The sequence below is a fragment of the Caloenas nicobarica genome, chromosome Z, assembly GCF_036013445.1.
Source record: "Caloenas nicobarica isolate bCalNic1 chromosome Z, bCalNic1.hap1, whole genome shotgun sequence".
Classification (NCBI taxonomy): domain Eukaryota; kingdom Metazoa; phylum Chordata; class Aves; order Columbiformes; family Columbidae; genus Caloenas; species Caloenas nicobarica.
Window position 1 is genome coordinate 8,295,797 of NC_088284.1, and position 27,398 is coordinate 8,323,194.

At 40.0% G+C, this 27,398-nt stretch overlaps 1 protein-coding gene across 1 annotated transcript in view; it reads right to left on the minus strand.

The window, feature by feature from the left end:
• Positions 1 to 27,398, minus strand: part of KIAA1328 (KIAA1328 ortholog) — a 180,258-nt gene that overhangs the window by 36,177 nt on the left and 116,683 nt on the right. Inside the window, exons 7-9 of the mRNA XM_065656410.1 lie at positions 25,830 to 26,515; positions 22,924 to 23,019; positions 4,464 to 4,648 (exon numbers count right to left, since the gene is read on the minus strand). Of these exons, the coding sequence (XP_065512482.1) occupies positions 4,464 to 4,648; positions 22,924 to 23,019; positions 25,830 to 26,515 (967 nt within the window). The remainder of the gene's footprint in view (positions 1 to 4,463; positions 4,649 to 22,923; positions 23,020 to 25,829; positions 26,516 to 27,398) is intronic.

A 27,398-nucleotide genomic window follows, 5' to 3' on the forward strand; every position in this document is an offset into this window, starting at 1 on the left:
TTATAGAATTCACCACAGAAAACAGTGTTAGCATCTACCGTTTTATTTTTGTGAGATGCTACATAATTGCTTCCTATAAAAAAAAAATAATAAAAATTCTGAGGCAGAAACACTAGGTCAGCAACGGATGGGAAGATCCAGCAGAAGCAAGGACAGACGAAGCTAAGTCCAGGGCTAACTAGAATTAAGAAACTTGACATTGTGCCCTGGTAATCCCCAAAGATGGAAAAAACCACTTCACAAGTATGTGTGTATGCTTGTTAAAGGAGTCCAAACATATAACAGAGGGAAGCCAATTAAAAAGGTACTAAATACAGAAGACTTCAACTTCAGTGATTAGTGCTAGGTAATTTGCCTTGTGATAAACAAGCCATTCAAATCAGTAATAGACCTGAGGTTGTTCCACAGCTTGAAAGCATTTCTCTGAACTTTATCTGGTATCACAGCAAGTGCCAATGTTTATAAGTTAAATTTTGCCATGCAGCTCTACATCTTCAAAGCCAGCAATCCTGGTAAACATTTGCAAAAGATACTCACCATCTTCAGAGATTATGCTGACCATTACAATCACTAAATCAGCATAGGTGCAGCTCAGTTGCTATGTATAATAGCCAGGTGCAGCTTGTAACTTCTAAGTGCTAAAAATGAAATGAATGAATGAAGGAGAGGCTAGGTTGATTTTTTTTCCCCCTGAATCTATGGAAAATAAATTACTTTTTGAGGACTATCCCTATCCAAGGAACAAAACCCATCATCCAACTGTGAAAAATCTCAATTTCATCACTACAGTGTTGAGAAAGAGGGGGGAGAAGGAAGAGGAAAAGAGAAGAAAAAAATAATGATAGCTGAAAAAAATATAAAAGAAAACCATCAGTGAAAATTGCCCCTGAAACTTTGCAGAATTGTAACGGCTTTCTCTTGCTTAAATTGATTGGTGTAGCAATGTTATAAAATGACTATTAGGATTCATTGTGCACAACAGAAAGTGTGAAATGTCAGCAGACTATACAGCAAAAGTAATGGGTCCTGAACCCCTGTTAGTCAAAAATGATTTTGTTTCAAATTAGAAATTGATTTTTTTGGACACAAGCCCTTTACAGGCTTCCAACTTTTGTAGCTGTGCCTTGGAAGAGATTAACCTCAGACACTGTTTGGGTCCAGGCTGATGATACCCTTTTGAAAGTTTCTTCACAGGGACTGCTTTTTAATGTTGGTACGGTCTTAACCAATAACATAAGTTATTTGTTCCTTTGAGAACTGCACCACATTTCTTCTCATTTTGCCATTTTCTTTATTTTTATGCTGACATATATGGCAAACTGGCTGACAAGTTAAAATAAAAAAAAAAAAAGCAAGCTCATAATTGAACCAAGGATTATGTTCAAGGCTCAGCAGTGAAACATCCAAGCTGCTTTTGTTCCCAACCCTTTCTCTTCCTAAGAAAGACTGCTTCTCTGCCCCTTAAATGGAGGTACTAAGCTAAGAGCAAGATAGATTCTAGCTGTACAGACATCCCTGTGTGGCAAAATATCAGGTTACGATGGTGGAGCCATTACTTGGGGAGGAAACGAATGTGAAGAAGATTACATTTCAAGAGTGTCGTGGTTTGATCGCGGGGAGATTGGAAACGCCTTCTCCTAATAGCTGCAACATTGGTTCGTGAAGCATGTGTGTCTTCTCTGAGTACTTTGATTTCTTGCAACAGCTTTTCAAACCGGTCATCAGATTTTTCACACAGTTTCTCCACAGCAGAGACACAAGCCTGTAGAGAACCAGCAAGGCTGTCCTCAAATTCCCGGAGCTGCTCGATCATGTCAGAAACACTTTGTCTACCACCAGTTGACAAGACCATTCCTCCCAATGACTTAGCATATGAAGGTGGTGCACTTTGTACTAATCTGCGCCACATAGATCATGTACACTTGATTCTATCTGGGTCTATCCCCTCTTGGCTGTTTGGCCCAAAATAGATGATCTCTCACACAGCTAATTCTCTCAGGAACTCGATACCTCTCTCCATAGTATTCCATTTCCCTGATGTGCACTGATAATCGTCCTTGTGATGAAATCTTGTTTTCATAGCTGTCAGGAGTCGGGTCCAGAGGGTAGTGGAGTTGTGCTCACTTGCAATTGCCCTATCAAGGGTGGAATCCTTTGATAGAGATCCCAGCTGTTTTGCTTCTCCGCCCTCCAGTTCTATCGTTTCAGCCCCATTATGCCAGCACTGGAGCATCCAGGTTACAATATTCTTGCCATCACGACGACTATAGTCTTTTTGCAGATCTCTCAGCTCACTTGGAGAAAAAGACTGAGTAGTGGGCACTTCCTCCCTTGATGATGATGCCCCTTGGGATGAGTCTGGCCTGTTGCCATCATCTGCAGCACGAGTAGCCTTTCTAGTGACTTTCTTACAACTGGCAACTAATGCTGATATGGGCTCACCATTATCACAGGGGTTGTTATTGTTGCAACAGCAGCCATGCCCCGTGCTTGAGGAAGGAGGGGCCCTGTTAGCCTTTGGACAAGCAACATCATCCACAGTCGAGAAAGAAGCTTGAGCCTGTGTAGCCGTGGTGTCTGTGACTGGGGGTGCGGTGGCTGCAGCTGCAGCTTCAGCTGCCCTTCCAGCTTCAACAGACACCGTGCAACTCTCTTTGCTCAAAAGGGACATAAACCTCCTATTTAATCTAATTTCTCTTAACACTAGTATTAATACTAGCGCATTCATCATGGCAGAGAACACTGCTATAGTTCTATCAAAACTCCACGGATATTCAAAGCACTCAAAAATGTTGGTAATCTGCTCAAACGAGAAGGCGAAAGTATGGTTAGTCAACCTTTCTAAAGATTCGCTAGCCCATTTAGCAAACACATAGCTGGATTTTATCTCTCTCAGAGGTTTCTCAAAGTAAAGCAGAAATGAATAGAAACTCATTATCGGTTGCAATATCATAAAGTAAGCCAATGCCAAACCACACCGTACAATCATAAGCATTGTCCAGTTCTTTGTTGTGATATAATGTAAGATTCTATTCCCAAGAAACAGCCAACATAAATAGGGTATTGCAGTCCATAAAACAGAAAATAACTGATACAAATTATACCACTGCATTTTCAAACCAATGTAATTCACTTCTGCCTTAATACCACTAAATAATATCCTAAGCACCCAGACCCGCAAGTTTTATAACTCTGTGAGTTGGCACCATGCCAAGAAAATTGAAAGGTACGTCTGACCACTTTTAAGAGCCAAAAGATCTCCAAATTTCGCGCCAAGCCAAGCCCCAACACGTGGTTGTGTCGAGCTGAGCCGCACCACGTGGCTGAGCGGAGACGAGGCGCACACAAAGAAATGGCAGGCAGCGCAACCTCGTGGCCGCGCCGCGCAACGCTGAGCACAAACACGTGGCCGCCAGACAAAGAGAAACGCGCCAGGCACAGGCGGTACCACCCCTTTTTAGTGCCAAAATATTAACTATTTCTTGAGCCCCAGTTTTGCCTGCATTCTCCACCAATTATCTGTCATGGTTTGATCGTGGGGAGACAATCAAAAACCGCGGCAGATGTATTTTCCTTAACCCTCTTCCCTACTCCCGTTTTCCACCCCCCCTCTCCTCCCCCTTTTTCACTAAGGACAGGCGATTTTGAGAGGAAAGGAAAAGAAGAACAGAGAGAAGAAAGCTGGAAAATTTGAAAACGTTTTACTAACGCTCATCATTCTCTTAGTCCATGGACCATCCTTTGGAAAAACTCATTTAAGTTTACTTATCACACATCTAGTACATCTCATGACCAGTCTTTGTGAGTTAAAGACATCAACTTCGAAGAAGTTGTCAGGCGCCATTCCAAGAAACTAGCTCTGGTTGGCTGAAGGATCCTGCTGAAGCAGCTGCTGGGAATTGCAAGACTGGTTCTATAATATTGGTTCTGCTTTATTTTTCTCTATGTTTATTTAGTAGCGTTAGTAAAACGTTTCCAAATTTTCCAGCTTTCTTCTCTCTGTTCTTCTTTTCCTTTCCTCTCAAAATTGCCTGTCCTTAGTGAAAAAGGGGGAGGAGAGGGGGGGTGGAAAACAGGAGCGAGGAAGAGGGTTAAGGAAAATACATCTGCTGCAGTTTTTGATTGTCTCCCCACGATCAAACCACGACAAAGAGCAAGCCCCACTGCACTTATTCTCTGCTTGCTGGGAAAGCAAAAATAATTGTTGAAGTAGCTTTTTTGAGATTAAAGGTCTAATTTTTTTCCCTTCCATCAAGAACACTAGCCAAGAAGATCACTTTTTATTTACAAGGCTTTCTATGATTTTATCACTTTAAATGTAGCTACTTTCTCTTAGTTTAAATAACTTGCAATCATCTCCTTCTAATGATGCATTTTACTGATACACTCTTGAACACGTATATACAATTTCTAAATGCCATTAGCACACTCATGGCCCTGCAATACAGTATGCTCCCCCTTACCTTTCCTTGATTTGGTACCTTCCCTCTTGGTTTGCATCAGAAGGCTTCGCCTGTCTTCCACATTTGCACCAAAACCGGCCATTTTCTTCCCTGAACTGCTGCCACCACTGCTCCCTGGTGTTCTGGAGGTTTTGCTTACTAGAGGTGTCCTCGGAAAATAATCTTCACGTTTCAACACGGGTACACTGGGAGGAAAGAAAGATCATGCTATTATGTGATGCATTCAGCCCTTTTAACACACACCCAGCCCTCTCTCCCGCTTTCACCCTCCAGAAGCGTAACTGTCACGGTGCCAGTTGAGTTCTTGCTGAATTCATTTGCAATGTCTGAAAGCGGGATGCCTAAAGATCGAAGAGTTACTAACCTACTTTAGCAGGAGTCTTTGGTTATCTGCAGCTGGCAGCACTCTGACAATTATATTTGGAGTTTTGTAGTATTTGGCACATTCCCTCAAGCATAAGGTCGTGGATTTCCTGAGTGGTTAGGAAAGGACAAGTGGGCTGAAGAAACAGAAAGTACTTTGCCCAGCACAGTGGAGCAAGGCTGGAAGAGTAGTTTAAAAAATACTCACTTTGCTAGGATAAAGCAGAAACAGAGAAGAATACAAGAGGAGAAAACTGGAGTCATCATTTGCAAAAGAGAAGCAGATGATACATCGACTCAAGAAGAAAAGGGATGGGAAGAAATGAGACAAAAAGAGGTGAGATGAATGAACAAAGTAACTTCTAAGCAGGAGAGAGAAAGTATGAGCAAACTGGTGGGAGAATATCTCGTGCAGTAAGTGCAGCAGCTTGGTTAGAGTAAGAAAAAAGAAAGCTAACCTGAACTAGTATGGTTCAAGATGAACTTCTGCACAAGATCAGAAATAATGCATCAATAGCACCAGGATGCGAATTTTGTGAGGTAGGGCAAGCATGAATTCGGTCTCTGCAGACACAGGCAATCACAAAACATTTTGGGCAGACAAGAGGTTGTGGAGACTCATCTTTCTTTCAGTAAAGACAACTCACCTCTTGCAAATACAGCTCTCTGGGCAACAACTACTGCTTCAAATGAGGATTCCCATTAGCCCCACCATCGTTATAAAAAAGTAATTGAAAGCATGAAAAAATCTTTGGATTACCCACATGAAGGAATACAATGCATTCCAAGATTATAGTGCTGTACTTGAAAGCATGGGAGTGACATACAGCTTTCCCAAATTAACAGAAGATTATAAAATTTGTTTTCCTGTACAAGCACCATTTTACATGAGCAACCCCAAGACTAGCACTGAGTTTGTATTATTTGGGACACAGCTTTGTGGAGGCTGATTCACAAGAATCTTTTACCTAAAAGCTTACACTACTGAAGTTACTGTACATCTGAGGAAAAAGCAGATATTTGATGTTCCCATCAGCAAATGATAGCTAAATTAAAAGTTTCAAATCAATGTGCTGTATAAGCCATTGTTTAATAGGGCCCACTGCGTCTGTTGGACAATTAGTATTACTCCTGTATTATTAATGCAGAACATTATATAATGGCTTATGACCTATAATAACTGGCTGAAGTGTTGGAAAAAACTTCTCTGAATAACCTCTGTTTACTTTAGGGCTTCGAACTATGGCCACTAGTAATATTTCAAAGTGTTATTAAAATGTATGGTGGACTAAACTAGTATCTTATTTGAATTATATGAAACTTTTAACCTCCTAATTCTTGCAACCCATAGTACAGCAAGAGGTGGATTTAGGGCCTAATAGCTGTTCAAAGAGGCTTAAAGGTGTGATACTTGACCAGATTTCACTGATAATACAGGACTTGATATTCCATTTGCCTGTACTTGAATGATTAAGAGCAATTATAAACATCGAAGTTGTCATTATTTGGATGCTTTCTGAGGTTTTGAAGTACATTTAATTACAACCTACAGATCTTCTGTGAAGACAGTGACCTTTGGCTTGTAGACAAGGAGACGATCACTCTGCTGGTTCACTGCAATACCCCTTCCACATGGTGCAGTAACCTCTAGAATACCAAGTTCCAGTTTAAATAATGCTATGGCAGAGGCAATTCAAACAAACATACACCAAGAAGAAGCTGCAGAAGCTAATTTATGAGGAAATAACAAAAGCAAGCGTATTTGTATTTATAGCTCACTAAACAATTAATTAGAGCCTGGTTCTTTGGTATTTAACAAAAGAAAGCTCACACTAAACTTTTGCTCAAGTAAGGAGAGTCAAATCTTAAAATGACAAACACTTAATCTAAGAGGTGTGCACATCAAGGAGAGAAAAGGATAATGCAGAGAGATACAAAAATGGAATAATTAACAACATACTAAAATTAGACAAAGGAATCATAAGTAAAAAAATAAACATATTATATATATATATTTCAGAACACAGTTACTCATTCACCTACAGAATAATTAGTAAAATGAATGCGGTGACTATTGCAACCTGGAAAATTCGAAACTAACATATGGTCCAAATGGATGAGTTATGTACAGCTAGAGAGATTAAGTGACAAATCAGGTCCTTGCTTCTTTTCAAATCCCACAATGCATCATATCACTCAAATGCAGCATGGTTAGTAGAACTTCCTGCAGGGCACCGCAATATACAACGAATTTTCATGCTATTCCCTGAAACTGCACAACGAAGAAGACTGTCTAAATAAAGACCTTATTAACCTACCTAACCTACATATTAAGGCAGGAGTTGTAGAGTAGCATTGCCAGAAAAGTGAGTCTCAGCACTGCTGCCTCCTTATGAATATCCAAGTACAACACCAACAAAAGAAAACACACCTTTTTTCCATTTCGTCTGTGCCTCATATCGCGATATCCCTGCTGAGCGTGAATGGCAAATTTTAAATGTCATTCAGGACCCATTGAATACTGCTAGTATTTGCATTCCTTAAAAAGTAGAAAAACATTAACCTTTTGTTTTATTGAATTAAAATGCCATGGAAATGCTGATGTAGTCTTCGGAGACTGAAATACTTTTACAAAGAAGAATAGCTGTCATTTATTAGACATAAAGAACAATTACTTGATAGGATGCTTTCTGACAAAAAGCAGATTGGTATTCTCATCATAGAAAAGGCATTGTAAAAAAACCCAGCACAGACCTCTGAGACTTGAATAATTTAAAGCTGCATTTGGTGCAATTTGAATTTTTCTTTAGGGAGGCAAAGTTAAATACCTTTAATTTGTTCTAATTATTTCAAATTTGCAAGTTAATTATGGCTGATCATTAAATAACAAAAAGGACTATCGTCTCCATAGAGTTTTACCTCCTACCCTCTGCATTACTTAAGCTAGATTTTAGTATGCATGAATTAACTTTCTAAATAATCACACGGTTTGACTAAATGGCTCAGTAAAATGAGCTCTGATCCTCAGAATAAGCATTAATGGACATTAGAAAGGCTATTGGGAACCATGTTACTTACATTATAAGTATTTTTAATGGGGTCTTATTTACTAATCTTTATGTACTGCTCAAGTTAGGGCACCATATAGATACATTATTCTGCTTTAATAGGGAAAAGTCAGTTCTTCAAGATACTAAAACAAATGTCCATTTAGAGCCAACTAAATTCATTTTTAAATTAATGCAGGAAAACTCTGATAGAATTTAACTTGGTTTAGCTGCTCATCTTGATGAATCAATCCAACATAATGGGAGCCTTGGTCTGCAAATGGAGTTTTACAGATCTATTGAATCACTAAGCAACTCAAGCAGCAAAGACTCTTGCCACAGAGTAGCGTTTACTACCAGCATGTGCACACCCACGAGGTTTCCATCTCTTCTCTGCTCAATATGTAGAGTTCATCTGACGGGTTCTCAGCCATCAATCCCAAATTGGGATACTCACCTTGCACTGAACTCTGATCTTTCCGTGCATTTTTCAGCGCAGATCAGTGGCAGCCAGGGAACACGACTACACAATAACTAGCCAGAAACCCAAAATACGAGGCAATTCATGCCTCCAGTATATATGTTCAACAGATGGCTGCCTTAATGGTACCCTGCTGCACCCTGTTGAGGCAAGGGCTTGCGAGTTTAACCATTATCAAAGTAACAGATTGCCGTGGTAGGTTAGCTCCAAAAGCAAACATGTTGGAATGTTATTTTCCTGTTCCGCAATTTCTGTTTTAAAAATAAAATAATTAACAGTTCATGTGTGCAATCTGCTGCAATTATATCAGGCCAAGAATGCATAACACTTAATGATGCAAAACTGGTAATAAGTAGACAACCCAAGCAATACGTTTTTGTAGCTGGAACCTGTATTGCCATTTCAGAAGCAGTTTGACAAACAGGCTGAAAATTGCTTTCCCCCACCCTTCAGCTGGTATAGTTTTAGTCATGGCAGTTTCCAGAGTCAGCTCTGAAGCAGCAGAACCACAATGATGAAGCTGTCAATACACCACAGGACCTTCTTTTCAGCAGGGGTCTGAATTTAGGGCAGTTTAAACCAAGTTATCAAACGACACCTTTGAAAACCACCAGTTCCAAAGTGGGACAGCTTGGGAAGTTGGTTGTCTCCATAGCAAATAAACACACATTCGTGGGAAGAAAAGGACTGCAGACTTCAGACAAGTGGATCTAACAAGCAATAACATTGTACTCCTGAACAACCCAATTTTTTCTGTCTTCTCAAGTGTACTGTGTTAATCTCTGTAAGTCTCTACTTTCACAACTACCAAGTGGCTCAGATTTTTTTTTTTTCCCCCAACATGTCAGGTAGGGCAGTGTGATTACCCTAATCCACAAGGCAAAGAAGATAAGAAACTGATGCAGTAAAGAAGCTTAGCCTCTGGACAGCAAGCAGGTCAACAGAGGTGGAAGAGAACTGGAACGAACTCCCAAACACTCAACTCACCGAAAAAAGGAGACCTCTGAAATTAGTGCATATACCATGGGTGTTTGCTTAGAGATAATCACAAGGAAAACCCTGACGACAGAGGCGGAGCTTACATCCCTCCTTAGTACATCACCATCTGCAACGTAGAGTCCTCTTCTAAATGGACACATCCTGCCTCCTCTTTCCAATGGAGCTGGGAGAAACGTGTCAAGATGAACAAGCCACCAGAGAAGCAGCACATGGAAAAGTGCTTTGTGTAGGGTGCGCGACACCACAGGATGGCTGAGAAGAGCTGGAAGAGGGGTAAGAGTGTTGCAGGTGAGGAGGAGAACAACAGCATGAACTTCAGGGCTATCTCATCCCTGAACACCCTTGTGTTCCTTGCCACAAAACCAATCTGCTCATGTCAGCAGATCAACAACCTTAAAAACACACAGTTGCAAATCTAAAGCCTATAATATGAAACACAGAGTGCTTGAAAAAAATCTAAGCTTAACATTTTTCCTCTCCTTTAAAAAGCAGGAAAAACATCCTGTTCTAAATACTGCAGACCTTGAAGGCCATATTAAAGCCTAAAGTGAGATATTGTGGCCCAATTATGAAACCTGGCAGTTTGAGGCTTATGTTAGATGCATCAGCATGTTAATGACACTGCTGGGATCCAGTGCATGTTAATAAGAAACAGCTGCTTTTCTTTCTAGAGACCATGTTCATTTATAGTTTTGAGATCACAGAATCATAGAACAGTTTGGGTTGGAAGGGACCTTCAAAGCTCATCCAGTCCAACTCCCTGCCATGAGCAGGAACATCTTCAACCAGATCAGGTTGCTCAGAGCCCCGTCCAGCCTGGCCTGGGATGTCTCCAGGGATGGGGCATCCACCACCTCTCTGGGCAACCTGGGCCAGTGTGACACCACCGTCAGTGTAAAAAATTCCTTCCTCATGTCCAGCCTGAATCTCCCCTCCTTTAGTTTAAAATCATCATCCCTTGTCCTATCACTACAGGCCCTGCTAAAAAGTCTGTCCCCATCTTTCTTACATGTCCCTTTTAAGTACTGAAAGGCCGCAATAAGGTGTCCCTGGAGCCTTCTCTTCTGCAGGCAGAACAACCCCAACTCTCTCAGCCTGTCCCCGTGGGAGAAACATTCCATCTCTCTGGACCAGTTCCAGCAGGTCCATGATCTTTGGGGCCATGTCCATCTCCCTTCTCACATATTTTTCTAGGCAAAAGGCAGGAATGCAGGAACAGGTAGGGGAACACCTCGGCAGCCATTTTATATTGTCAAATTGCTTGTAATCGAAGGATTTTTCATCACAGAAAACAGTATGCACAGAGTACAGTGCAGGGGAGTGATGCAGAGCTTTCACCTTTTAGAGTCCTCTTCAGTCTCAGCACTGTGGAATCCAGTAATGCCTGTGGTTATATCAGGTTTCTCTGGGGGGTTTTGTTTGGTTTTGTGTTAGTTTTTTGTTTGGTTGGTTGGTTTGGTTTGGGGTTTGTGTGTGTGTGTTTTGTTTGGTTTTGGTTTTTTGTTCTTGTTTTTTCTGTTGAAACAACTCCACTGGATCTACCGCATTTGGTTTCATTTTCTCTCATTTTGGAGGATTTATACCAGCAACTATGCTAAAAACTTTTCCATATATCAAGCTGTACCTGGGTACATTAATCCATAGCACAGCTTCTCCAGACCACTCTTTCAAAGACCAGTTTGTTCCCAATTCCCTCAGTAACTGGTGCTCAGATATTTAATTCCACCAGCAAGAACTGATACCACATAGGCTCTTAATTAGCAATGACCTATTAGATCATACTAGCCATAGGTGAAAGCCTGGCCTCATTGAATCAATCAGAATACTGCCTTTATCTTCAATGAAGTCAGGACTTCACTTAATATACACAGTTAGAGGTCCATTTGTAGCAAGTACTGAGCTAAATTTCACCTAAAATTATATTCATGCCTTCCCTTTGAAGCCCTGTCCTCATTCTGCTTTGTTAGCTATATTTCAACTCCTTAACAGAGCCTTTCCCACATATCTTAGTTTTCCTAATAAACAGCAAAATGAGCTCTGATTACTTTTCTCTCTTCTCTTCTGAATCCAAAGAAAATTCCAGCATAAAGGCTTTCAGACAGTCACAGAGAAATGGCCACAGAAAACATATTGGCAAAGCTTTAGCAGGACAAAATGCTGTGATTGTGTGTTTGGCCTTTCTTACAGAGCAGAGCAGAGCAGCTGTCGTTCCAGCAAGCAGTGCTGTCAGCCTTCACAAAAGAAAGTCATGTAAATGTCAAGTCATAGGTATAAAAACAATCCTTCAAAACAGCATCTGTATATCTGAAAAGCCTGCCTAGCTGTCACCATTGAAAGTACCACAAGGAATGATGCAAAAGCCTGTTTAGGACAAAGTTTTTGAACTAAATCCAAACTTCCGCAGTAGATCAAGCCACGTCTCTCTCCTTCAGAAGGAGAATCACATGCTCTTCAGCAAAGTGAATGCCCGTCTTAGTGCCTTATCCAGCTGCGCTATTGTCTGGCTGAGAGCCAGCCCCATTCACAAGGTGCCCATGGAAATGCCATATGCAAGCTATCTCCTGAACAAACATCCCCCAAATTAGATTGCAATGTGGTTGTGATAAAGGCGTAGAAGAACAATGCATCATCCCCTCTCAACTTGGCTCACCCAGCATAAAGACTTTACAAAACAGGCTGAGGCTGAGCTCTTGCTGCAGAGTTGGGTCTGGGTGTGCACGTAACCACCTGCTTGTGCAAGTGTCCTTATGTTTTCCTTCACTAAGACTACTGGTACATAAGCGCCCACTCCTCCGTAGAAGTTTCCAGACAGGTTGATAGGTGTTGGTAACAGGAGCTTTCAGTAAATGAGCAGCAACTGCAAAAGCCCTTTTTCTAATCATGGATCACATCACGGAACAATTATTTGCTAAGGATAAGTGACGATATAGCAGAGGAGGGACACAATAAGAGTTGGAAAGTAGGTACTCATAGGTTTTCCAGTGTGCCCTACTAACAAGACATTTTGAAGGGATGCCTAATTAAAGCAACAGATATTTAAGATTGCACTCTTGTGTGCACCTATTATGAACAGTTACATATGCACAGAAAATAAGAGTTTTGGAGGATCCTGTAGTGCCTATTTGTGGACAGAGGAGTTATAAAAGACATAACATCTACAGTTGCTTCTGTTCATTGACAAATTTGCACTTGATAGATGAAAACTTTCAATACTCAGGATGCTGGCATGATAAATGATTGTTCCTGGTTTCTAAGTGAGGAAATGAAGGAACAAAGTTAAAAACTTCTCACACTGATAGCAATGAAAATCAATCAGCACTAAACTGGACAAATACACTTCTAAGAATCCTGAAGTGACCTTCCACGTCACCGACAGCTCCCCTAGTATCAGGGAACACATTGCACAGAAAACCTTTCATAAGTGCATCAAATTCCATAATAGACATGATTAGATGTTTTTCTTGTTCTTCTGAGGCTGCTGTCCTTGAATCTGATTTCTCTAATGATTAGTAACCATTACCACTGAAAACAACATGGGAGCAACCTTACAGGACGCATCTTTTTCCACAAAAATTCTGCCCTCTTATTCTGATCATCTTTATCTGTATCACATGGTGACCAAATCAAGCATTTTCAGCACAGATTACTATTGAGTTTTAGGGTTATAGAAGTCTTATAGTGTCAAAGTCTTATAAATCTTGGGACCGATGAATTTGGAGACTGTAATGCTTTCCTTATTCCAAAAAGCCATCAGAGGGTCAGCGTGTTGGCATGGGATCAGTCCAGGTACAAGGTACAGCTCTAACGTGATGCCGACGTGTCTCCAAGCACCACAGCAGCCCTCCCATGTCAGATACAAACCTGATGTGGTTTTTGATGCTGAATTTTGTAGAGTGATCAAAACCGACATGTTACAATATAGCCAGTTCTGCAACTATAAATATCCATGGCATCCCAAATGCTCTCATACTAGGTCTTTAAAATGGTGTCATATACTACACCACTTCTGTTGGAAACACCCCTCCTGATGCATTTTTACACCACATCTGCCTTTTTTCCATTAATAAATCACATCTGTTGGACATGGTCACCCTATGATTAAGGAGTATATTAATGATTTACTACTACACTAGTACTCATCTATATTATATTGCTTACTAAAATGAAAACACTGAGATTGTTTATTGATCCGCTTTAAAAAAATCCTATAGCCCAAAAAGTAGTAAATAGAGAAGTTAGGCTTTGGAATTCACTCAGATTACTGGATTACCATGCCCAACAGATGTAGATTTGACAAGGTAGCTATTCATAAAGGTTTAAAATACCACTTCTGGCCACTTCAGTTGTCTTGAATCTACTGAAGTTAAGCATTTCATAGAGAGTGATGGCTAGTGACTGAAAAATAGGGTATATATTGCGAGTACGATACAGGTTTAGATACCTAACTGATGACATACAACTCTAAAAACCACAGTCTGGGCCCCACAAAAACACCACAATGAAGATTTCTGTTCAGTGCATGGATTTTATGCGAATGTGACAGCACTAGTGAATATTGACTCAACCAGGATATTTACGGAACAGATGTAACATTTTTTGTACTCTTATATTCAGGAAATAAAGAGCCATAATAGAACTGAAATCAGACACAAACTATTGGTTCACAAAGAGGCACATTATCAGTGAGGCATGCTCTGATGTCCAGTACCAGGGAAGGAAAGAAGGGAAAAGAGATCCTGGCACAAGGTTGTATGCAGTGAAACCGTGGGCTCTGCTCAGACCCTGGGCTGCTGGTTCCCTGCCTCTAGAAACCGAACATGACAAATACACCCTGTACTTTTGTTAGCCCTCATATGGGCATCTCTTGCCATCTTACAGCTACTGCTATCAAGCTTTGGTCTTGGAAGCCTGCCTTTGCACAAGTTTGTTATAGCCTGTTTGGAAATGTCTGTCCAGAGCTGTTGCCAGCAGTGCCACTCTGAGGCGGTGTGTGGGTTTAGGGGTTTTCATTATTTGTGTTGTGAAACCACCTCGGTCCTACTGAGTCTACAGCCAGTACATAAATTTAGCCCATCTCTCAGAGACATGTCAAAAAGGATGCAAGATGTAGATGGAGATTAAAGCAGTACGAAGTTAAAAAGGAAAAAGGATTAACTACACATCGATCAGACAGAAAGGCATGTATTACACAAAGAGGTGAAATCTGGCACGATTGACAGAAGACTGAAGACATTATACTTGCATACTGTTTTGTTTGAAACTTTTGTGTGTGCTAGAAGATATATGTAAACTTTTCTATACCGAAGAGCTGATGATTTGTCACTACAGGAGAGTTACAATACTTCTCTCCCTAGGTCACTGGTGATATGTTTTGAGTATGATTAAGATTTTAGGTGGATTTACTGGGCAGAGACTATCCTAATGGTCAGTGGAATGAGATGGATTAGTTTGAAACTCATCAAATTAGGATTGGGGGTGAGAAGGAAAAAAAGCACTCTGAAAATCTGTAAAAAACCTCTGAAAAAAGGCTGAATGCTAAAAACATCTCAAAGGCATAAGACATGATAAAGGAAAGATGTAGTCAGAACAGACAGATGGAGGCAGGAGTCACCATGATGTAATTTAGTGGTAGCAAAAGTCAGAAAGAGTTAAGGAACATGGTAGGAGCATGTGGCTGGTTGTTCACGCAACACCCAAAACAACATTAAGTCTCATGTAAATGAAGGAGTAAGGAAGAGAAGGTGGCAGATAAAATAAAAAAGAAGCATCTTTGTGAATTTCTGCAGAGCCCTGTAGACTAATGCAGTAGACAACTGGTCTTTGAAGGAGCGTTTCAGAGAAGCAACAGTGACAAGATCTCAATAAGCAGCCAAGATACCCATTTGCAAAAGTTATTTTGAATGAGGGGAATGAATATTGAGCGAAGAAGACTTTACAGTCCAGGTGCAAAATGAAGGACTAGAGCAAGGAGTGGTGTTTAACTGTGGACACACTGAAGGCAGGTTTTTGCTGCCAAGAAGGAAGCTGCAATAGCTGTCAGCAGCCCAGATGTGTGTGGAGAAGGAGAGTGACCCCAAGGTTACGAGTCTGAGTGACAGGGAGGATGTGGCATTATCAAAATCAGAAGTGAAGAGAGATTCAGAAGAAAAAGTAAGGAGTTCTGTTTTGGCCAGATTAGGAATGATCTGAAGGCAAAACAACCAGGCTTATGTGTCAGGGAGGCAGTCAGATATGCAAGACTAGACAGAACAGAGCAGAGGGTTTAAGAGTTATTGGCAGAGAGATGATAGCCAAATCCGTGTAACTGGATGTTGTCATCCAGGGACGTGGATATAGAAATCTCCAGGCAAATCAAGGACTGACTAAATCCCTTCCCTGCCACCTCACAGAGGTTCCTACCTAGTTCCAGAAGAAATTATCTAAAATAGTGCTGCAAAAACATGCATAAAAAAACCTGTCTCTCCATAAAATCTAAAGATCATACTGTTTCTAAAATTAGGGCAACCACTAAATGAAAGTTAACCTGAACAATAACTTTAGCTAAACTTCAGGTCACATGCATTTAATATAATGAGATGAAGAATATGAAAAGGCCATTCATAATGGTATTCATCGAGTTAGGAATGCCATGCTTAGCTGCCTTATAACATATAATTAATGATCCTATAAAAATCCGGCAGTACGAACTCTCCCGGCTGCCCGCAGAACTGTTCTTTATGCTGGGTAGGGCAGGCAAGCATCTGTTTCCACAAATACTGCCCTTTGAGAAGCTGAAAAGCCTTTTTTCCCCTGCTCCATCGGGGACCACACTGCCATTTCCATGACATGCTGAGCTTTGAACCGTTACCCAAATCAGACTACAGCATTTGGCAATCCAGTACACATCTGTCATGATAGACTGGTTACTGGTGAAATGTTAAAGAAAAAGTCATTAACTCTTTCCCATTGCTTCTGACACCCCACCTTCCTCTAGATTATCTATAATCCCCACTAAACCCACCCTCTGTTTATAGTCTTTTAACACAACAGAGAAATACATACTGTCTGGAGAGCTGTCTTGCCTTATACCACTCCCAACCATTTGGTACAACAAAAGATGTTCTCCCTCCATCAAAAGGCCTGATCTCTCCTGAAGCCTTGATGCTCAGATTCAAGGTTAAAGGATTAAGGCCTGAAGCACTGAGTACCAGAGGAAAGGGAGCCAAATATCAAAAGAAACACAAAAATCAATCCTCTTCACGGCAGGAGCAGTGTGAGAAACAAATCAGCTGGGCTGAATCTGAAATTTTCTCTGCGTGGCTCTCAAAAATTAGCACTGTTATAAATGTAATGGGTAGTTCTGCAAAGCCTCGGCACCCATGCAAAGCCACAGAGTTCAGCTCAACACACCAGTGCGGTCTGGAAAGTTTTATGTCAGAATAATTCAGTGGCAAATACACAAAGTCCACTTCACAGAAAGTGAGAGCCGAGAAGCGAGAGAGAGCACATGTGCCGTTATCTTTATATGTAGCCTGTATATCTGCAAGTGGCAGAATCTAATATTTACTGGAGTTTGCCTTTTGCTTCAATTCTCTGTGTGCTGAAGTGCAGCCAAGGTCACAAAAGGGGTGGGAGAGTGGGTTTTAGCTTAGAGCAGCTGTAATCATGGCCAGAACAGCAGGGTACAGAGCATTTCTTGCTTAACTTTGTAATACCAATAGCTTTTGTTCTTAGTCCTGCCCCTTCAGTTCTGATATAAGCTTTTAAATGGCATGCAAGTTGTGTGCGTGGGTTTAAAATCTCCTAATTTAAAACCACCTTCCAGAACATTTTGTTTTATAAGATTTTTTCTTAAGTTTCCGAACTCACAGATTTCTGGGACACGCAAATATCTGGATTAAACATCATTTTTTCTTCATACAAGACTACATACAAAAATAAAAAGTAACAAAATTATATGTCTGAAAAAGTATTCCACTCCAATTTATAAAAATAGAATTCAGCTTTCGAAATTCAATTCAGGCAGTAAACTAACAGTGTCTACATTTTTCTGTAAAGAAGGCATATGCAAATGACTTGCGAAAATGTCTCTCGCTGTCTGCAAGTGTTGGCAAGGAACAAACTCCTTCAGGAGATGCATAAATTTTAAATATTTCATCCCAAAGAAAAAAAATCTCTGAGCATTTTCAGTTCTGATATGTGATATTACAGAACTATACGCATGAAGATGACTGGCAGGAAATGCAAGTTTTGTGAAAATACCAAAGGACTGGAGTTATGGCAAGCCTATTTTCACTGATTGCCATCCTATGTTTAGTGGTGTTTCTAATACCAGAGTTCCTGTGCTTTTTGAAGAGCTCACCTACAGGTTAGCTCCATCTACCTACAGAAACTACTTATGGTATCTCCTATTTACATCTAACACCTCAGGTCTATCAGTAAACCTCCTGCTCAAGGTTACGTGGGATTGTAATGGAAATGATGCAATACTGCTGTGTGCAGCATACGTGATCATGAGACCAGAATCAGCATAATTCAGGTAAATGTACGACAGGCAGCTTCAAAACCCTGCTGCAGTTTAAAGTAAACCTGAAAATGAGATTAGTTAAGCAATCAGGTCAGCAGAAATGAACTCGCTCCCCAGTCCGATAAGGATCACTGCCTACTCTAAAAGAAAAAAAAATTTAAAACATGCATGCGTATGTAAAATATTGCCGCTCCTCCCCATTCAGCAATAAGCTTTTAGCAACAACACCAGAACAAAAGCCTTCACTCTGCACATGAAAACCGACTACCTTCAGAGTCTGCACATTAATGAACCAAAAATGTATACGTAACTCTGACTATACTCCCCCGTTACGTCACAACAGGCTCCAGCAGCCATCTGTTGAAGGGATGCTGTGCCTATATATAGCCAGACAATGCCACGAGAGAAAGAAAAACTCATATCTGCACCTAATTCAGCATCTGCACTACTGGCAGATCTGCAAGCACTTTTTTTACCGGCCAAACAAGTGCTCGATCCACAAGTATCCTATCTAAAAATGATACAAACTTCAATATAAAATTATCTGGAACAAGAAAGTATGAGACGGGCGTTAAAAGGAGCACTGAAAAGTGTGTAAGAAGCTTCCAGACACACAGATTTTATGGGCCATTTGCAAGCACAGTTGATTTCAGCCCAATTTAATGTGCCAGTCTGCCAAAACAGCAAATAGATGAAAAAAAAATCCCAACAAACTGTATCGGATACATTCCTAACAGTTGGCCAAGTACTACACAGATGCACCTCAAGAGACCAAGGACAACTCATAGATGAACTGGAGCCCGGGAGGTCTTGGAGAACAAGCCAGTTGTAACACTGGTGATGGTTTCTCCTCCAGAGGTTCAGGGCAAGAGTAACAAGAGGTGACACACACTGACATGAAAAAGAACTGACAAGAAAACTCCAAATAGGTAAAAAAAAAAAAAATGGGTGCTACTACTGCCATCCGTTTTTAAATACCAGTTTCTACCAAAAACAGGAATAATGAGGCCAGCGCAAGTCAGGTCAGAGGTGGAAGAGCCATGTGATTGCGTGTATTTTTTATTTTATTTTAAAATTACTTGGATGGGGGAACTGTGCGAACAAACCTGAATATGCCTGTGACAGCAGGGGGAGCTGCGAGTCTGTGTTCCTCTGTACATCTAGTTAATTGCATTGAATATTTAGACAAAACCCACAGAAGTATGCTTGCACATCACCATAGAAGGATGCCCGCATGTCTAACAAGCCACAAAAAAAATCGAGTTCATAACAAAGCGTTAAACAAGGAGCAAGAGATAATTGTCACCTCCTCTCACAAGACAATAAAAATAGTTACACCATAAACATAAAAATCTTTTAAAAGACCCCTGACAGTATTCCCTCCTGGAACTATCACCATAGCAATGAGCATTCAAATAGGGGGAAAATACTGCTGAATTCTGTGTTTGATATTTTCAACTAACTAAAAATACAAACTGGAAAAAATACACACCGGTAACATAGAATGAAGCACTCAAATATAAAAAGCCTTCAACGAAATTAAAGGTGGCAAATTCCACCTGCAAATCTTTACTACTCCAGTAGAGAAATCCTTTAACCAGGCAGCATACATTGAGAGGGTGCCTGCAAATAACTGTAAACCCATCTGATAGCTGCTGTACCCAACAATTCCTATTCATAACATTTTGCACAGGTCAGTGCAGAGGTGCAGTGGCAGCATTGTGTGAAATCTGAGGAAAAGACGCATGTTAGAGAGAAGACAGTAGAAAGCTGTACTGGCGAAGCTATACAGGAAATCTAGGAATCGGAAAAATCAGGGAACCTTGTATGTTAAGATTTAGGCACACAGCACAACTCTGGGGAGGGGTACCTGCAAAGTAGCAAACCTTACTTTCTCTAGTTGGTGCTATTAAATAGGTCTCATTACCATGACATTCAGATCTAAAGTTAAGATTAAATAAAAGAGCAAAGAGTGGATTGTTTTAAAATTCCTCTCCCAGATGCAGACATCAGGAGCACACACAAAAGCAGGTGCTGGTGTATTGATCCTGCTGAATACACATGGAGTGGGTACTTGAGCATGTACCAAGCATCTGCGTCTGGGAGATGGAAAGTGCTTTGTAAAAGGCTGTTTTATGCTAAACAAATGCATCAGGTTATGTTTTTATTTTGAATATTTTAAAGCATCTTGCACACTGGGGCAGACTTGAAATTATACAGACAACTTGCCATTAATTGTAAAGTTACTATCTCCATAGCTGAAAATTGGCTGTGGGCTCACTTAGGAGAACTCCAAGCTACTGGAAACCATCCTCAATAAAACCTGCTCTGACTGCTGCACCTTAGAGAACTGGAGATCCTGCATCTGAAGACTCTTCAGGTCCCACACGACAGCCCAGCTGCAAGCAGGCAAAGAGACAAGACACTTTTCTTCCCAACAGCTCCTCGAGACATCCAATGGGGAAATGACAAATTCAACCCCGCAAATTCACACCATGACCATCCAAAGAGGCTGAGATGGACAATGCTTGCTGACTTTGATAATGAAAAAAACCATAATGGCGCATTTAGAAGAGGAAACAAAACAGGCATCTATTAGAAAATTTGGCTATAGTTTGTGGCAGTTCCCGAGACAAAAGTTTGCCTTTTTACAGACAGACTGCGACCAATGTCTGGTTCAGAAATCAAACTCTGTACTGTATTTGCTCATGGAATCTTATTTTTCTTTTTCAAGAAGGGAAAAAAATTAATCCCTACAGGAGATGACAAGATGCCTTTTAAAGTACATATCTCATTTCTGACTACAATTACCTTTCAATAGCCTGGCACAGCTGCACGCTCCTATTTGCTTTTTGTTTTTCATTAAGGGCTCCTCTATTATTTGTACCCATCCTATAGCACTTATGCCTGGCAGTCATGCACATTCCCTTGCCTACGATTCTTCCCACAGATAGTGGAGAATAAATTGCAATTAGATTTTCGTAATTGTAGATAATTAACTCAAAATGAGCTGTTAATTATAAAAAACCCTATGTTTTTCAGTTCTTGATTATATTATTTATTTTACTTCTAAACTCCAATATCTCACTTCAGCAAATTTAGTATTTTAAAGGACTTCCACGATTTCCTTTAAAATAGCAGGATGTTTTTAAGCTGAGTTTTGCTTATTTGAAGACTAAAATCAAGTTTCATGCTGTGAGGTTTGCTAGAGGAGCTCTCATGTATGAACTGGAAGTCCAAGTGGGTTTGTTTTCCATTAGGGTTCTGGTAGTATCAGCTGTAACACGAACTGTTTGGCAGGTCAATTAAAAAGCAAATAACAACACAACGAACGCACCCTCCCCCCCAAAATAAAAGAAAAAAGAGACTGTTAAAAGAAAGGATATATTCCTACCAGCTCTTCCTCCTTTCTAAGCTCTAGCCACACACTTGCACGCTCTCCCTCGATACTGAAGAAAACATCACTTACATATTCAAATGCATAAAAGAGACAAATGGACTTGTCTTCCGTAGCCTCTTTCAGCCCTACATTAGAGTAAATTATTTAGGGACCATTCATCTGGTAACCTTTGCGAAACGGAAGATGGCATATAGGAAGAAAAACTTCCAAGTGTTTTGCTGCCAAACTTCGGAACCAGCTGGCATGGCAACTTGAGACTGCACAAACACACACTAACTTTGAAAAATTACAGTAAATTAAACAAGGGGAATGAAGAGCGGGCAGGGAACCTTTTGAAATCTGGAACTCTCATTTTGTTAATGGCACAGGTTTTCCTCATTTTCCCTCTTAGGCTACGTAGATTTTTGCAGGTTTTTGGTAAGCTGTTGCCAAACAGCCCTACAGATGTTCTAGGTTGCATTTTTCCTCCAAGGGGCTTAGTGCTACTGCTTCTTAAACATAAAATGACTGTCTATTTTCTTACAATGATCACACTTTGATCACTTCAGTCTGTGTGAAAATGAAACAAAAAAGCATCAGAATACAATGAGGATATGCCAGTAACTCACGGCAGCCAAACACCTGGTTAAACAATGAAGCATTCCAAAGAAATGAGTAACTTCTGTTGTTCTGGAGAAAGAACTCTTACCCCTTTTCAATGAAAACAGATCTCAAAAAAATAAAATAAAATCCATATCACTTGAGGTTAAAGAAAAATAAATAAATGAAAGTATTGGACCCTTACTTTATAAACAAGTTAACAGTTCTTCCAGTATTCTCATAATGAGAGAAAAGCTTATTATTTTAAAGTCTTCTCTTGCCACTAAGAAGGGCCCATTCAAAGGGCAGCTGCTTGTCTTGTCCACCAAAGAGGGGATACTTGGGTCAAAAGAATACATACAGTTAAAGCACAGAACAAGAAGTTGTTACATCTTGAGAAAGGGAGAAAAACCCTGTAAACCACAGTTTTTATTTGTTGCTTTTCTAATAAGCCTGAATCTTCTTCTAGTGGTAACAGGAAATGTGACATGGCGGGACAGAGAGAATACACAATAGCGTATTGATTAAAGTTTTAAATAGCATGCAAAATTGAGATAAAAAGCTAAATACTGGCTTAACTCTGCTTCCAGTTATTTCAGTGGTAGTTTGTTCTGATCATACTGAAGCAGGGGTGCAACACAGCATTGCTTGAAAAACAAGTAACTGTCACCAATTGTAAAAGATCATTTCTATCTGGGACTTAAAGGATAACATATTTTTTACATCAGGTCCAAATCAAGACTGAAGAGATGATCTTAATTGAAAAGATAACAAGCAGTACCTAGAATAAAGAATAAAAAGATTTTGTGAAAACTCCATTTTGCACTAGGCTAGGTTAGTGTCCTTAAGAGATGACACACAAAACCTGAGACCTCTACAGAAAGTCAACCCCTAGACCTTGACAGGTCAGCATAACCATTGAGTTGACTCATAAAATGCAATAGCCAATGAATTTAGCTTTCCTGCAGAAAAAAAGCTCTTAATCTGAAACAAACACATGAACAAATACACTGAGCAGCCAACAGCACACTGTCAAGAAGATATACTGACACTGTGAAGTACTTAGAAGTGAAGAGAGAAATTACCTTAGCCCCATGCTGTTGCCGTTCATCATCAGAGCAACTTCTCCAGGTGCTTCATCAATGGGCACATCTTCTGAACCAGGCACGTGGCCTCTAAATCTGAAAAAGCAGAGTTAGCTGGTTTTGCAGCTGGTCAAAACATCACATCAGGAAATTACCACAAAAAGGTGAGTTGTGTGTCTACAAACAGGGCACTTAATCACGTTAAATGCAGAAGCTTTCACAACTGTTTTCACACTTTCAAATACACTTTTGTATTGGAAGGCTGACTTATGTCCAGTGCCTTTGCTTCTAAGGGTTTCAATTTATTAAAAGATTAGAAAATTTAATTTACTGATTTCCGAGGACCTGCTCCCTTAAGAAAATGGTCACAGTATCCAATGACAAACATGCCAGTTGCACTCAGGTTACAGCTCCAGCAGCACCAGAGCTCTAAGGCATTGTCCTCCATAAGCTGCATTAAACATAGAATTTGCATGAGATGGTTGCATCTCCTGAAACTGTAGACCCACAGATGATGCTCTATTTTTAACAGATTACTCCTCCTTCTTCTTTAATGAAGATAGAAAAGCCAATAATAGAGATACTTTCCCTTTTTATTTGAATAAAATTCCTGTTTCCAGGATTTACCCATATTTGTGTGCCCTGGTGTGGCTGGCACCAGGAGGAGTCACAGAACTGGTCCCTTTACCTGCACACACAGCATTTGTGACAGCTGAGCAACTATTTCACAGAGAAAAACTGCAAACTGAGAGTACTATGCTCACTTAACACTAAATAGGGAAACGTGGGAAATTGAAATGCAGTTATGATGCAGTATGGACAAAAAAAAGGATCAATTCATACTTTCGCTAAAAGAGCAGAAGAGTTAATAGCCAATAATTACAAATGGTCAGACCTTTTACTTGTCATTCAATGTCAATACTTTCAGCAGCTCAGAATGGACCTTAACCAGCACTCCACTCATGCAGAAGGACAGACAAAAATAAACACTATCTGGAAATGGATTTTTGTTGTATTGTGGTTTTTTTAAACTGTCATGATGTTAAGAGACGAACTAGGTTAGAGCCTCCTGACAATGAAGCAAGGGGTATTTGAGCTTAGCTAAACAAATTTTTATTGCTTGTAGTATACAAAATCATCCTGTTATCAAGTGCAAAAGTGAATTACATACCTAGAAATGAAACAGAACTATGATTCCTAAGAGATTTATCTGTAAATATCAAACACTTAATTCTAAAGAGACTGAATATTTTTTAAGAGTAAGCACACTATATCCTAGTTGCTTTTCTTAGAGAGAATATAGCAAATGTGCTTTCACCTCCACCTCAGAAAAGAGACCACAAAAATACTGGGTGCTCAAACTGATCATACATGATTTTATTTCATAGAATTCTTTTAGATAACGAGAGCTCTGTGAACCGTGACATTTTTTTTTCTAGAAAAAAAACGGCTAAAGTAGGCCTAATGGCATTAACAAGCACATCATTATTTAAGGTTCATTTTTTTCTGGGCTTATGATGCCTCAAACGCTGAAAAATACCCATTAGAAACAAAATCACCAAAGACTCAGTCTGTTATGTCCTTCATATTCTACTTGTTTTTCATCAGAGAGATGCATGCATAGAATTAAAGTATTTGATGATTAAGAATCCATCTGTTCCTACTTAATTCTCACCTGAAGTCATAATCCTTTGTTTGTGACCTCAGTCATTTTCAAGACACACAATTGTGATTGCCTTTAAGACAGGCATTTTTAAAGTCATATAAAGTCATATAAACACGTAATTTTCAGTGTAAGCCACAAGCCAAGACAACAAACAACAGACCACCTAAATTATTGCAGACTCTTTCGGAGTTTGAAAAGTAACCAGGGGGCTGGGATTAAGAAGAGAAAGTGATTTATTCCTTCATGGTGGTTATAATATGTGAATGTGGGAAGTGGGTCATATAACGCAGACTCTCATGGGATGCTGTCAGCAGTTGCCATATTAAAACAGTATCAAAATAAGCATCCTTGTGAAACCCTCTTATTGCTTCTTCTAAAAGACTGCTAGATTTTTGCTCATTGCTTTCCCTTCCCAAATAATGAAATGCTAGTACTCAAGTGATGTACACTGGATAATTCAACCTGCTTTAGCTCACTCTCTTTCCCTGTGCCTCTCCACTCTAGTAACGTGATACCAATAAACCAGTTTCTCCCGCTTTCCCAGAGACTCCATTTAGATTTTCAGGAAGGTATTACCTTCTGCAACAAGCTCACGGGCCTTTCAAGCCACATCCCACATTTCTATACTTATTGCCTTTTTCTTCCTCTAGTTTTAAGCATGTATTGAGTCCCAGTCTCCCTTCCGCAAACATCACTGGAAGGAAATTGTCCTTGGTACACAGAGCTCCCTTATTTTTCCATATATATATATATATATAAAAAATATATATATTCCATATATATATAAAATGATCTCCATCTTTTCTGTAAAAGACACTTTTTCCAGTCGCTACCCAGTAAGGTGCAAGACTTCAAAACTGACCTCTCCAAGGAAAGAAGGGTAAATGCCAAATGTCATCCACACTCACACTGCTGTCTTGCCAAACGTCTGAATTCCTTGAAGTGCTTGCACTAAGATCAACCTCTCATTTTCTTCTACTGCTCCTCTTTCCCTACTTAGTCTTTCAGCACTGCTTTTCTTTGCCTTTCTTTCTACCACATGCTGTTTTCCTCATGCTGTTTCCCAACAGTATATACTAATATAGTAAAGTCTCCTCTCCTCTAAATCACTGTCAGAGAGAATTTGTGCCACAGGTATTGCCTATCTTATTTTATCAGTTCCATTCTCCTGCTTTAACTATTTCCCATGTCTTCATTAGAAATTCTAGATTTTTTTTTAAACTATAAGTCTCAAAATCACCTGTTATAATCCATACGGGATTGGTGTAGTTGCTCTTGTTTTAGGAGCAGGTTTGCCTCTTGCTTAGCCAACAAATGTTGGAGTCGTTCCTTTTCAATTTCCAGCTCCATCTTCTGAAGAAGCAGCTTGTGCCTTCTTTCTTCATACAACCTTTTAGCCTGCTCTGTTTCTTTATGCCCTGATTCCGCGCTGTCATTCAGCCCAGAAACTTGAGAGTGCCTGGAATAATCACAGGTTTTGTGAACAGGACCAGAGTGTCTTCTCTGTACCTGGCTGACATGGTGGCTCTCCTGCCTGCTGCCTGAGCTCCCTGCATGCCTGCAGGCACAACTGTGACTCACTTGCTGAGGGCACAGGCTCTGAAATTCATTGGCTTTCTGGTCCATCTCCTGAGCCGGTTTTACACGGTGAGGGCTGCTCTGCTTGGGTGGGGAAATCATATTGTTATACTTTCTGTGAAAGCCATTTTCTACTGGATATTCCTTCAGACACTCCTGATGGTTGCAATGGATTTCAGTCCTGTAATCCTGATTATTCCTGCAAGACTGAGACAATGCAACACGGGCTGGGCTTCCAGCTTTTGATGCTCTACTGTTCTTATAAAAAGTTTGTGGTCCCCCAATACACAAGTAGGAACCGTCTAGCTCCAAAGATGGTTGCTGGCATGAGCTCTTCTTACTGGATGCCTGCAATAAGAAAAACAATTTCCTGTGAATTACCAAAATTCATCTTTGCTCATTAATTTCACTTGGTAAATGTGTTCTCTCAGAAATAGACTTTCTGCATCATGCTGATGGACATACAGCCAAACCCGAGAAAATGTTTATCAGAAGACAGACACAAATCTGCTATCAAATCTACATTTCATTCCATCTACACAACTGTAATAAATGTAAAACTACTGCCTGCAGGATCCTCAGCATAAAATGAGTCGCTTCAGAGTATCAAGTAGTTGTGAGCATCTAGGGTTACATAAAATCAACTTGAAGAGTGGCAAAAAACATTAAATGTTAATGTTTGAAAATGTTTAATTTTGAATACCGAGCCAAAAAATCCATTCAGCCACTATAAATACTCTTTGATTGGCCATTACACAGCAGGAGACTTGATGTAAAACATTTCACCTTGCACTGAATGGGATATTACTTACCGCTGGAAATTTGATGAGAGTTTTTGAAATATCTTTACAGAAACACAGATAAAACCCAACTACTTTCTGTAAAAAATAGTTGTACATCAAAAGCTGTCATTTAAATACAAAACATGTTTAAAATCAGCTATAAACCTAAGCGATTTTTCAATTAAGCTGGGCAAGTGATTATACACTGATAAAACTCTAAAGAAAGAAAGCAACTGTAATTCACGTTTGTCAGCCCAGTGCAAGTAAATTCTAGTGGTTTTGTTATACTTGTGAATATTATGTAACAGACATCAAAATCCTACTTACATCCTGGAGTATCTTTGAACTATGGTTCATCTAGGCAGTTAAGCATTTGAGTTTTTATGCACATCAGAACAGCCGTGAATCAGGCACTCACATTTCTTTTGCTAGACCTGTGCATTAATTTC